This window comes from Notolepis coatsorum (genome assembly GCF_963971535.1).
Source record: "Notolepis coatsorum genome assembly, chromosome: 1".
Lineage (NCBI taxonomy): Eukaryota > Metazoa > Chordata > Actinopteri > Aulopiformes > Paralepididae > Notolepis > Notolepis coatsorum.
In genome coordinates, this window is record NC_140165.1 from 11,520,917 (window position 1) to 11,534,799 (window position 13,883).

At 45.1% G+C, this 13,883-nt stretch overlaps 1 protein-coding gene across 1 annotated transcript in view; it reads left to right on the plus strand.

Moving 5' to 3' along the window:
- Positions 1-498: 498 nt before the first annotated feature.
- LOC311241478 (radixin-like) overlaps positions 499-13,883 on the plus strand; it is a 98,645-nt gene continuing 85,260 nt past the window's right edge. Inside the window, exons 1-2 of the mRNA XM_084330319.1 lie at positions 499-646; positions 10,160-10,307. Of these exons, the coding sequence (XP_084186445.1) occupies positions 10,296-10,307 (12 nt within the window). The 5' untranslated portion in view covers positions 499-646; positions 10,160-10,295. The remainder of the gene's footprint in view (positions 647-10,159; positions 10,308-13,883) is intronic.

Genomic DNA, 13,883 nt, shown 5'->3' on the forward strand with positions numbered 1-13,883 from the left:
AGAAAGACGTTTGTCTTGTTTACATCAGGGTCCCCTATTTCAATTCATAGTAGCTAGTGACATTTATGACATACACAACATACATGACATCATGACATGTATGGCATAGGGACATACATGACATGACATACAGGTATATAGTACTGTTACATTTGTGACATATATGAAATGCAAATATACAGTACTGTTACCCATAGATCCTGACAGAGAGTATATATATATACATATGCTGGGGAGGAGAGGCTGTACATTAGGACATTAGAATAAAATAATAATCATAATAATAACAAATACAAATAAAATGTGTGTATGGTGGTGGAGAGAGAGACAGAGGGAGACAGAGAGAGATACTATGTATTTGAAGCCAGAGGGGGGAGTCGTACCCCTACTCCTGAAGTGCACCACGCCTGGCCCTGCTGGCTGCTCCCACTCGGCACGACAGCCATATTGTATGTGTCGACAAATCGCCTTACGGCGGATCTGACTTCTGTGCGGGTTTCCCCCCCATGTCCGGTGTTGCAATTCATTTCGCCCTGAACCCGGAGAGGTAAAGAGGACAGATGCGATAGAATACGAGCTTTGGATTCGGATATACTTTGTGTTCCTTGAAGAGGTTTGTCGGCGGCTTCAAGAAGCACTTCTCCCGGTGAGTCGCCCCTCTCTCTCTCTATCTCTCTCTGGAGATGAGCCTCCTCAAGTTTAGTGCGGATCTCCTCGTGTTCAGGCCATCCTATATGCGTTGTTATCAGATGCAATAATAATTACACTTTGTGTGAAGTCATGTAAATGTGAAACGAGCCGTTTATTAAAACGTATCCTCGCAGCCCGAGTTGTTGCACATTTCCAGGGATGATTTGAGCTTTTCAGGCAAACGATGAAGCCCAAATAATCTCCCCTCAAACAAGTTTCAAGTATTGTTTTATTAATAGTCACATATAAGGTACATTATGTGTACATTGCAGTGAAATGCTTGGTTCTGTACTATGTCTATGAGGAGCCCCCCTGCGATTGTGCTCCGTATACAGTAAACAAAGTAAAGACCAAACACTATACAAATATACAAACAAACAACATACAAACTAGTAGAAAATGCACAAATGAGGTAGTGCAACATGTAGTGCAACTCTTTAGTAATAAATAGATCCAATGTGGTGGATATAGTAGTCCACAGATGGATAGAAGTCTAGTTCCCGTTATCCGCAATATACACCCATTATAATGTGTCTGCGTTTTAAACTGGCGACGTTTTTGAATTAGTTGATTTATTGGTGATTATTTTAAATCATTTGAAAGACTCTTTTTTTACAACAAGCCCGGCGATGATTCATCGTTTTTTTTATCTATCTTTGAAATCCCCATGTTCGACCGAATAAACCCGTGTTTTGTTTGTAGGTAGTTTTGTATAGTTGTGTGAAGGCGCTACAATGACGGTGTAACTTTTAGGTGAGAATGTAACGTGAACACAATATCGTTGTGGCTCTACGTTCAGTACGTTGTAATCTAACGGTATTCATGGAGACCTAGCAACAGTCTCTTATCCGGAGCCACAAGTGGGCAGAGACACCGCAACACTTCCGGGGTTTTGAGGCGGAAGCTTAGGGAGGGGGAGGGGGGGAGTCCAATGAATGAATTTAGATTAGAGCCTTTGTGTAAGTGGTTGTAGCTATCTTTTATGAACTAATGTTGATTAGAGCCTTGATGTAAGTGGTTGTAGCTACGGCTCTAGTCTAATCAACAATTCAACATACATTAATTTGACCCCGCGCCCCCTTTCCCCCTCCCCCACACGCTCCATCCATGCAACGCGGAAGTGCAGTGGTCTATGACGTGTGATTCTTTCCCGTAGCCTCTGTGAGCGAAGACGCTCTTTGATTGCAGCGAAGAAGAAAAAGACGCTCTCCGGTTGGCTAACCCTAACGCATAACCACTTCGAAAGAGGGCCTAAGTAGGGATGCCCCGATCACGTTTTTTGCCACCGATACCGATCACCGATCGTCTTGAGCCATATCGGCCGATACCGATCCGATACCGATCGTTTTTTTTTTTTTAAACTTTGACCAGTCACCTGGTTCTTTTAGCGTTTATCGCTTTTTCTTCTCATTCATACTTGGTCAAGTTCGACCGACAGAAGCAGGCTGAAAGGGTTCAGATGGGGGGGGGGGTAGACACTCTGGGAAAGGCACGGCTGCCGTCCGGGATTCGAACGCGCTCAAGCCCCAGATCCGCGCGAGCGCGGTTGTCCACGGCGCTGAAATAGCACTTGCGGTACGTGGTGAGCTACTGGAGCTCCCCGATACCGATCGTTTTTGATTAAAAAAATATAAATTAAAATTTATTTTATATAATTTTTTTTATAAAATATATATATTATATAATTAGACTTGTACTTGTATTATCTGCGAGACATCGCCACCACGCGCAACAAGTCAAAATGCTCGCTATCTGCAAACAGCTCCACTGTCTGTGTGTACTCGAGTAGCCTCCAGCTACAGCCATGATTCTCCGGCGCTGCAGCTGGACCCTATTGGTATAAATCACATTCAGCGTGCCCTCAGCTCGAATACGCATCGAATCAATGTTATAAGACATTGATATCAGGAGCTATCTGTAGCTACTGCTAGCCGGCTAGATAACGTTAAGACAACGCCTCAGTGAACTATTTAGTTTAGAGCTAACGTGAGCTAACGTGAGCTACCGAGTCAACGGAGGTATCATGCACTCGACTATTGCTGGAGCATTTGTTGATATCAGCAGCTATCAGTAGCTAGCCAGCTAGATAACGTTAGACAATGCCTCATGTAGTCACTGGGTCATTTAGTTTAAACAGTAACGTTAGCTCGGTAGGTAGCCAACGTTAGCTCACGTTGCATGCACCAGACTATAGCAGACTGCGAGGCATTAGGAGCCTCTTGTTGACACGGGTGCAGGAGGGGCTGGGGAGAAGGAGGGGCCGTACGCTGCAGGCAGCTGTGTGTCTGAGAGAAAACTCAGCGAGTGAGATCTCCGCTAAGAATTGGATCAAGTTTTTCGATCGGTTTCGACGATCGGCGAAAATAAAGCATTATCACCGATCACCAATCTCATATTTATACTGAATATCGGCCGATCGATCGGGGCATCCCTAGGCCTAAGCATAACCACTTCGAAGCAGAGAATATATGTACAAGGCGGAAGAGACCCTTCGGAGCTAAACCAGTCAGAGGGTATTTTCTTCTTCGCTGTACGCAGCCTAGCCAATCAGAGAGCGTCTTCGCGAACGGAGGCTACAGAAGAAAAAAAAATCATGCATCTATGACTAGCTTCTACTGTGGTGAAAATACCAAGGGCTCTACATGCTCGAGCAACTGCGACGCGACTGGGCCACAACGTCGACAACGCAACAATAATGTTGCAGACACTCTGCCTTTCATTCATACTGCATGCGAGTATGAATGAATGAATGAAACTTTATTAACAGATTGCAGAATGGGTACAGTACAGTACAGCTCAATACACACAATTGTTAAGGGGATGCAGAGCAGAGAAAGACTTTCGTCTTGTTTACATCAGGGTCCCTCATTTTCAATTCATCATAACATATGCCAGTGCCAGTAACTAAAAATAAATCAATTGGATTACCAGCCCTGACTGTTACTCTAAACTTAACCTCTTCTGGATGAGGGCCTAAACTTAACCCTTAGACTAGATTAGAATGACTTTACTTTGTTTCTCGCATACAGTAGTGCACCGCACAGTACAGGCCCCCAACGCACAGTACAGGCCCCTCCTATGTATGGGGCTGTATCACTGCAGTTTTATGCTATTGGAGAGGTACGCAACATCCTCGCAACACACTCTACAACACCCTCTGCAACCATGTTGTGTTGCAGTCGCGTTGCAGTTGCTCAAGCATGTAGAGCCCTCGGCTACAAAACAAACAGTCGCCAATTGGGCGTGACGTGATGTAAAAATACGTACGATTACTTTGTTGGCCTTGTTATTACACTACCTTGGTCACGACACAGTTTCAATATGCACTTGATCGTTTGTAAAGTGCAATGTTTATAATCCCAGCACTGTTACCATAATGGCTTTTCTTCAAACTGAGCTACAGGCAATCTGACCACGTGATTGCATTTGCAGGTGACTGGCCAGCAATGAAGTGAGCAGCAGGTAATGAAATGAGGGGAAACCCATAGGAACCCTAATACCCTAAACCCTTGCACCTATAGTGAGAGGAGGGTGATTATTTACATGTCTTTTAGAACCCTCAGGACTGGACAAAGTAACACCTAGAAGTCAACTACATATCCTATAGACCAGTGGTTCTCAACTGGTCTAGCCTCGGGACCCAACATTTTCCTTAGTCGTCGCTAGGGATAGGTACCGAATTCGGTACTTTTAAAGGTACTTACCGAAACACGTCGGTACTACAGAGTATCGATTCACGTGAGATAAAAAAAACAAAAAAAACATGAAATAAACACAAAAAAGTGCAACTAGGGCTAAAACCCCAATGAAATTAAATAATATTATGCTTCTTAGCAGATTTCTTAGCTTAACATAACAAACCTAAGTTTGGGGGAACTAATGGGATAACTGGGGGTAAGGGGTTGCAACAAAAGTGCGGCTAGGGCTAAAAACCCAATGAAATTAAATAATAATAATAATACTAATGAATAATATTATGCTTCTTAGCAGACTTCTTAGCTTAACATAACAGACCTACAGTAAGTTTGGGGGAACTGATGGGATAACTGGGGTTGCAACAAAAGTGCAACTAGGGCTAAAAACACAATGAAATAAAATAATAATAAATAATATTATCCTTCTTAGCAGACTTCTTAGCTTAACATCACAGGGAACTAATGGGATAACTGGGGATGTTGTTTGCTCCTGACAAGAGTCTCAAAGTCTGGGGTGATGGTAGACAAAGCAACTCTGAGGTCATGCTCAATGTCCAATCTGTTCCTCTGCTCTGTCTTCAGCTGGACCAGAGCTGAGAAGCCACTTTCACAAAGATAGGTAGTGCAAAAAAAAAATTGCCCTGCGACCCACCAGTTGAGGAAACACTGCTATAGACCACAGCAACACTTCCGGTATTTTGAAATCAGAGAGAGCACGGGGAGAAAATGAATGAATGTGGATGAGAGCCTTGACATAAGTGGTTGTAGCTACGGCTGTGGGGGTGCGGGAGACGTGATCCAATAGACTTTTATACGCCTAGTCTCCTGAACACGGAGAGACCAATCCCAAGTCGATCTGCACTTTCTCTGCCGAGCTATAGTCACTTTTCCGCACCTACTCCCGAACTATACGGATGCGCAGATTGATAAACCTAGATCTCTGGACAATCCAGAGAGACTCTGGCGGACTGGGCAATATATCAATATATATATCATGGTTTAATGCAAACATATGTTTGCAGGGACTATTATAATCATCATATTGGCGTGACTGTGCATTTTTAAGTGCTTTAGAGGAAATGTCAAAATATTGCGATATATATTGTGTATCGTGATATATAGCCAAAAAAGGCTGTATCGCCCTCAGCCCTAGTCTGGCGTAGTATTGGATCATGTCTCCAGCACCCCACAGCCGTAGCTACAACCACTTGATGTTAATGCCAAGGCTCTTTGGCATTCATTAATGTTCTCCCCCCGCTCTCTGCCATGAGCTCAATGTAACGTGGAAGTGCAGGGGTCTATAGTGACAGGAGGGTGCTGATTTACATTTCTTTTAGAACCCTCAGGACGGGACAAAGTAACACCTAGATGGCAACTACATATCCTATAGGCCTATTGTGTATTGTGATGGGAGTGTCAAATGGTCTCTGATTTTGTAGCAGGAAAGGCAAAATTATTTCAAGAGAGATACGATAAGATAGATTCCTCTCTGTGTGCGTTCAGTAGAAAGCTATCTGGCTGCACGTTAGCCTAGCTTAGCACAATGAATGGAAGCGGACAGTGCCGGTTAGCCTAGGCATTGTCCAACTAACACTTCTCCCGAAGGCTAACCGGCACTGTCCGCTTCCATTCATTGTGCTAAGCTAGGCTAACGTGCAGCCAGATGGCTTTCTACTGAACGCACAGAGAGGAAACTGGTATCTATCGTCTCGTCTCTCTCTGGAGAAGATTGTAAGCTAATTAAAGCTGAAATTAAACAAGAGAGCTCCCCCCCCGAATCCCTCCCGGCTCCCACCCATTCTAACAAGCAAAGCTAATGTCTTCTCTGTGTGCGAGTGGGTTGGCTAGCTAGTGGCTAACGTTACGTTAACATTACGACGAGGGTACATTGCAAAGCTTATTAGAAGCATTGAAGTTTCCAGTGCACATAGAAAACAGCGCGGGGGGAAAGCTGGGATTTATAAAGCACTAGTCTGGAGCTATGCTGTCGAACACTTTTGAGGAAGTGCTGAGAGTGGAACAGCTGAAGGTCTCTGCTGTCGAAACCGCTTCCGCATTATTTCCACCCGCTGCTCATATAAACGTATCACAGTTGATTGTGGGCGGGTGGTGGCAGATCAGAGAGTTCTAACACGTATTCGTACACGTCACAGATTGATGTAAATTCAGAATGGCCTAGTTCAGTCGGGGAGGTTCCTGCCTCAGCTATACTGAAGAAACGGGACTGGGTAGAGATTTTGACATCTAGTCAGTGTTGACTTGATACAACCCCACATTGCTAGAAAACAACGCAAACCACTGGATTGCTAGAAAACAATGCAAACCACTGGAAAAGGCCATTTATAAGATAGGGGACCTTTTTAATGTGTACAATTGTTTTTGGTCTGGTATAAAAGGGCTACAGTTCATACAGGGTTCACCCAATGTGGATGTAAACACCCTGAAATTAAAGCAGAAAGTCTGCAATTAAACCTTCGAGCTAGTCATTGATCGGTCCATTTCAAACCCAATGCGCTGGAGGAGCAGTGCATTAGACGTACAACAACAAAACCTTTCACTAGTGTGTGTGCAGACTTAAAGGAACACGTCGCCAACATTTTGGGAAATTAGCTTACCGTTTTCTCCAGAGAGAGAGACGAGAAGATGGATGAATGGAAGCGGACATGACCGGTTAGCCTAGGCATTGTCCAACTAAACACCTCTCCCGAAGGCTAACCGGTCATGTCTGCTTCCATTCATTGTGCTAAGCTAGGCTAACATGCAGCCAGAGAGGAGACTGGTATCTATCGTCTTGTCTCTCTCTGGAGAAGATGGTAAGCTAATTTCCCCAAATGTTGGCCTGTTCCTTTAACTGACTGCATTGTGTACATAGTGAGATCATGCGACCGAAAAGGGCCAGTGACCTGACAGGATATGAGAGCGTGACCGGTGCTCTTTAATGCAATGCCAATATACAGTGTCCACATCTCTGATTGAGATGTGTTTACATGACAACCACCACGTGAACCCATACCCCCCCTGGATGGGGAAACCACGCCGGCCACGCTCGCGCGCTCGCATATCATTTCAGGCTCCCGTTACACATCCCCGATGCAGGTCATTACCGAACTGTCATTTCAGGCTTCTGTCTCGCTCCGCCGAAGCCTGCATGACTGTACACACTGACATTTCACAGGCACGGTGTAAGGAGACACTAGATGTTTCTTCTTCAGTGCTATTATATGCCCAGGGGGTCGATCATTTGAGAGAGGTGTCCAGGGCGTGCCCACGCAATAAGTGAAAAATAATTAGTTTAGTTTCACAATTATTTTAATTTAATAGAAGTTGGCGCGCAGACAGAATGTGTAAAAGAGCGGCTCGGCTATATCGTTTCACTCTCCGGGCTGTCATTTCCCCGACCTACATTACAAACAGTAATTGTGCTTTAAAAACTATATAGCGAAAATCATCAATAGAGATTGCTGATACCAAATGAGTACTTAATATCATTACAGTTCCAACAATACCAAGTACGATACGAGTACTTAATATCATTACAGTTCCAACAATATCAAGTACGATATGAGTACTTAATATCATTACAGTTCCCAATGCCATACCAAGAACGATATGAGTACTTATTATATCATTACAGTTCTGACAATGACTTTGAAAACATGTTTTATTTTCATCAGATGTTCCTCACTTTCTGACTGTAACACATTAAATATAGAACATGACCCTGTTGCTAAACTAGGCTAGCTTGCAGCCAGATAGCTTTCTACTGAACGCACAGTTGGTATCGATCTTCTTGTCTGACTCTGGAGAAGACGGTAAGAGCATTTCCCATAATGTTGGTGTGTTCCTTTTTTAAGGTTACGGTAGCTTATAATAATGCCCCCCCCTAGTAGCAATAGCACCCATTATGTCCTCTGAGGTGAAGTTGGAAACTCATGTCAAACTTTGATGGATGTGAACCATTTCTGTTTCGCCTCTGGGCAGGGTTGGGTATAGTCCCCCCCCCCCCCCCCCATTCCAGTCCCAAAACCAGATACTTGCTGGTTTCGCAATGGTATTCAATGCTGAATCGCCAAATGAAACTTGGTGATTGATATCCCTTATTCTGTCAAGAGAGGCATAGTTTCATCCCCTCTGACCTGCCTCTGACTGGACCAGGGAACACAAGGCTGCCCCACCACACTGCTTTATCAGTGCTTATTTTATTTCTGCCATTATTGTACTTAAAGGAACACGCCAACATTTGGGGAAATTACCTTACCGTCTTCTCCAGTCCAGAGAGAGACAAGAAGATGGATACCAGTTTCCTCTCTGTGCGTTCAGTAGAAAGCTATCTGGCTGCACGTTAGCCTAGCTTAGCACAATGAATGAAAGCGGACATGACCGGTTAGCCTTCGGGAGAGGTGTTAGTTGGATAATGCCAGGGCTAACAGGCCATGTCCGCTTCCATCCATTGTGCTAAGAAGAAGAAGAAGTCGTCTTTATTTGTCATGCAGTTTTAACACACACACACGAGATGGGCGACACAGGAACACACACACACACACACATGCATTGGGTCTCTCTGCACTTGACCCTGTCCGCTTCCATTCATTGTGCTAAGCTAGGCTAACGTGCAGCCAGATAGCTTTCTACTGAACGCACACAGAGAGGAAACTGGTATCTATCTTCTTGTCTCTCTCTGGAGAAGACGGTAAGCTAATTTCCCCAAATGTTGGCGTGTTCTTTTAAAATGTCACCAAGTGCTATCCAAAACAAGCACACTAGAGAGTGGGGGAAACTTAAGTCGACCAACCAGCCGAAAGATTGACCTGCTGGTCGCAGCTTTAAAAAAGTAAAAAAAGCTCTGCTAGCCTGTGGATTCGTAGGAGGAATATATCACTGGTCGTCTCTGGATCCTCACCGCGTTTGTCTAGTTTTGGTGCCGCACAGTGAATCAGTCCAGTTAGTAGTACTACCAACCATTTTTCAACCGGTGCCACGTGGTTCTCTGTACCCACCTCTAGGTTGGTTCTCTGTACCCACCTCTAGGTTGGTTCTCTGTCCTCCTAGTCCTGGTTACTGTGGTGGGAAAGTAGCCGAAGCTGAATAACATACTCAGTCAGAAGAGACCTGGTTAATACAGTTTATTAACTCGGTCAAAGTATCAATACAAAAATAGTCGAGTATGGCTGGATGACTCAACGTAGTGTTTAGCTAGGACACCTGGAATGAAAGACCCCTCATTGGATCTTGAACCATCTTTATGTAAAGGGTGGGGGGTCAATGGAATATGCCATCTGGGAAGGTGAGAAAGGAAGGAATGGGGGTAGGGATGTGGATAGGAAGGAAAGATGAAAGAGAGAGGGGAGGGATGATGGTAGGAAGGAAAGATGGGCGAGAGAGATCAAAGAGAGAGGGGGGAAGGGAGTTTTATCTACCGACATGACCAATATCATCATCCGATTTTCCGAATTAATGAATGTCCGTGAACTATCCCTAAAATCTTTGGGATAATTTGACCTCTGAAATGCATCATCATTACTCAACTTGGGTCCATTATTTCAACGTTGTCCAATTTGAAACGGTCTCACCTTCTCCAGACTCAAAAGTTAAATCACAACTGTTTGCGTTTCGTGGATTAGATTGGTACTTGTGTTGGCAGTGAAAAGTGGCGTGTCCCTAGTGGTAGGATATTACCTCTACATCTGCTGTGAAAGGCCAAACAATGGCCCTATATATAACGCTAACGCTAACTGCTGACTTACTGACAAGGTGAACTCTTCTCTGTCTTCCAGGTCCTGTGATACCGGTGTTCCTTCCGTCCTCCTGACTTGTCCTCTCAGCTGTTGGGGTGTAGGGAGGAGAGGAGACATCCTCCTGACTTGACTTGTCCTCTCAGCTGTTGGGGTGTAGGGAGGAGAGGATACCAAGATGCCTAAACCGGTAAGAAGAACCTCCACGTTGCCTGTGGTGCTTTTTTCCTATTGTTAGGTTTTTAGTGAGTTTTCCTTTACCATCGCGACGCGTTGGGTATGTCTGGGAGTGTTGCATTTATTTATTTTACATATTATTTTGGATTTCATGGTGTTTTTTTTGTTTTGTTCTTGATTTATTGTGAGGTTTCTTCTTGGCTTGTTTAATAAAGAAGACTTGTCCGGCCCATGGGGGCGACATCAACGTGTGATTTCGGGCTTTAGAAATACATTTGATTGGATTTGAACCGGAAGGAAGAGAGGCTTCGTACACACTGGTTTAGGGGGGTTTCGCTTTGGAAGCAATTTGGGGGTCCCCACAATTTTGGACTGGCCGCATTATTCACAAGCTACCAAAACCACGTGAGGCCCGGTGATCCCAACACTCTGTTACAGCCATAGTGGAATTGAGATTTTCCTAGTGACAGGAATCTTACCTCACTGCCAACCGAATTTAATCCTTCACACACACACACTTGACCTAAACTGTTACAATTTCATAGTATAGCTAAATATAATTCTCTTTATTCATACAATTGCATTGTATGAATAAAGAGCATTATTTTTAGAACATCCATCGGCCTCCAGTTGCTGGATTCTTATCCCTTAATCGTTTTTTCCAGTTCACGCACCTTGGCTGAAAGTATATATATAGTATAGCGAAATAACATCGTTTCAATCTTCTCAAAAAGGTACTCTCTTACGACTCAACTCGGCTCGTGAATATATATATATATATATATATATTTTTAAGCAACAAACGAAGTTGTTATGGCTATATGCACTCCTGTCTACTATACTCATGTCGGACACACTAAACACCACTGCAGTCGTCTCGCCGAAAGCCAAATTGGAGTATTGTAGGAAGTGGGGGAATCTAGTCTCCCACGCTGCATAGCTCTGTTCCAAGTAAACAACAGTCGCAGAGTGTGAAGTGAACTGCATGGCCCGCAGCCCCCACCCCCCGCTCTCAAGCTCATCCTCGCAACTGGAACACTACCGCTATTGTTTTGCCCGCCGCTAAATGGGTGCAGAGAGAACGCCAGGGCCGCTTGGTCGCGAGCCGTGCCAGAAACCAAAGCAATTGGATGCAGTTCCTGTGCTGTAGAGGCTGAAATCCTGCCGCTGTCTCGCTCGCTCTCGCTCTCTCTCCCTTTTGTTCCTCACAAGTAGACTTGGAACTCGCGCCGCGGATGAGTCATCACGGGGATGTTGCACATCGTTGCACGGTTGTTCTCGTGATTCAGCAGCAGGGTGGCACCTGTGAGCGGTGTCTCCAAAAGGTGCGACGGTGTCTTGATTGACCATCTCAAACCCCGCTGTTCCTCCAATCACAACTGCTGCTTTCGAAACGATATCTTGGCTGTCTAGTTGTCTCTCTCTGTGTGTGGTGTGTGTGTGTCTGTCTCTGTGTGTCTCTCTGTGTGTGTCTGTCTGTCTCTGTGTGTGTCTCTCTGTGTGTCTGTCTGTGTATCTCTGTCTGTCTCTGTGCGTGTGTCTGTCTCTGTGTGTGTGTGTGTCTCTGTCTCTCTGTGTGTGTGTGTGTCTCTCTGTGTGTGTGTTTGTAATGGTGGGACACTGACAGAGGTCCGGCCAGGCACTGATGTCATATTTCACTTCCCCCTCTCTCTCCCTTTCTCTCTCTCCCTCGCCCTCCCTCCCTCCCTCTCTCTCTCTCATCCCCTTGTCCCCTGAGTCAGCGAGACGCTGGCCGGGGCACTGTGGCTCTCTTGTCTCTCTGCCGGGAGCGACGTCACTGTTCCAGACAATAACTGGCAGCCAGAGGACAAGAGAGACAAGAGACATGTTGACATCATGACACCAGAGGACAGAGTGTCTCAGAGACATGTTGACATCATGACACCAGAGAGACAAGAGACATGTTGACATCATGACACCAGAGGACAGAGTGTCTCAGAGAGACATGTTGACATCATGACACCAGAGGACAGAGAGACAAGAGACATGTTGACATCATGACACCAGAGGACAGAGAGACGAGAGACATGTTGACATCATGACACCAGAGGACAAGAGAGACAAGAGACATGCTGACATCATGACACCAGAGGACAGAGAGACAAGAGACATGTTGACATGACACCAGAGGACAAGAGAGACAAGAGACATGTTGACATCATGACACCAGAGGACAGAGAGACAAGAGACATGTTGACATCATGACACCAGAGGACAGAGAGACAAGAGACATGTTGACATCATGACACCAGAGGACAGAGAGACATGTTGACATCATGACACCAGAGGACAGAGAGACAAGAGACATGTTGACATCATGACACCAGAGGACAAGAGAGACAAGAGACATGTTGACATCATGACACCAGAGGACAGAGAGACATGTTGACATCATGACACCAGAGGACAGAGAGACAAGAGACATGTTGACATCATGACACCAGAGGACAGAGAGACAAGAGACATGTTGACATCATGACACCAGAGGACAGAGAGACATGTTGACATCATGACACCAGAGAGACAAGAGTGTCTCAGAGACATGTTGACATCATTACACCAGAGGACAGAGTGTCTCAGAGACATGTTGACATCATTACACCAGAGGACAGAGAGACAGAGACATGTTGACATCATGACACCAGAGGACAGAGAGACAGAGACATGTTGACATCATGACACCAGAGGACAGAGAGACGAGAGACATGTTGACATCATGACACCAGAGGACAGAGAGACAAGAGACATGTTGACATCATGACACCAGAGGACAGAGAGACAAGAGACATGTTGACATCATGACACCAGAGGACAGAGAGACAGAGACATGTTGACATCATGACACCAGAGGACAGAGAGACGAGAGACATGTTGACATCATGACACCAGAGGACAGAGAGACAAGAGACATGTTGACATCATGACACCAGAGGACAGAGAGACAAGAGACATGTTGACATCATGACACCAGAGGACAGAGAGACAAGAGACATGTTGACATCATGACACCAGAGGACAGAGAGACAAGAGACATGTTGACATCATGACACCAGAGGACAGAGAGACATGTTGACATCATGACACCAGAGGACAGAGAGACAAGAGACATGTTGACATCATGACACCAGAGGACAGAGAGACATGTTGACATCATGACACCAGAGGACAGAGAGACATGTTGACATCATGACACCAGAGGACAGAGAGACATGTTGACATCATGACACCAGAGGACAGAGAGACATGTTGACATCATGACACCAGAGGACAGAGAGACAGACATGTTGACATCATGACACCAGAGGACAGAGTGTCTCAGAGAGACATGTTGACATCATGACACCAGAGGACAGAGAGACAGAGACATGTTGACATCATGACACCAGAGGACAGAGAGACAGAGACATGTTGACATCATGACACCAGAGGACAGAGAGACGAGAGACATGTTGACATCATGACACCAGAGGACAAGAGAGACAAGAGACATGTTGACATCATGACACCAGAGGACAGAGAGACAAGAGACATGTTGACATCATGACACCAGAGGACAAGAGAGACAAGA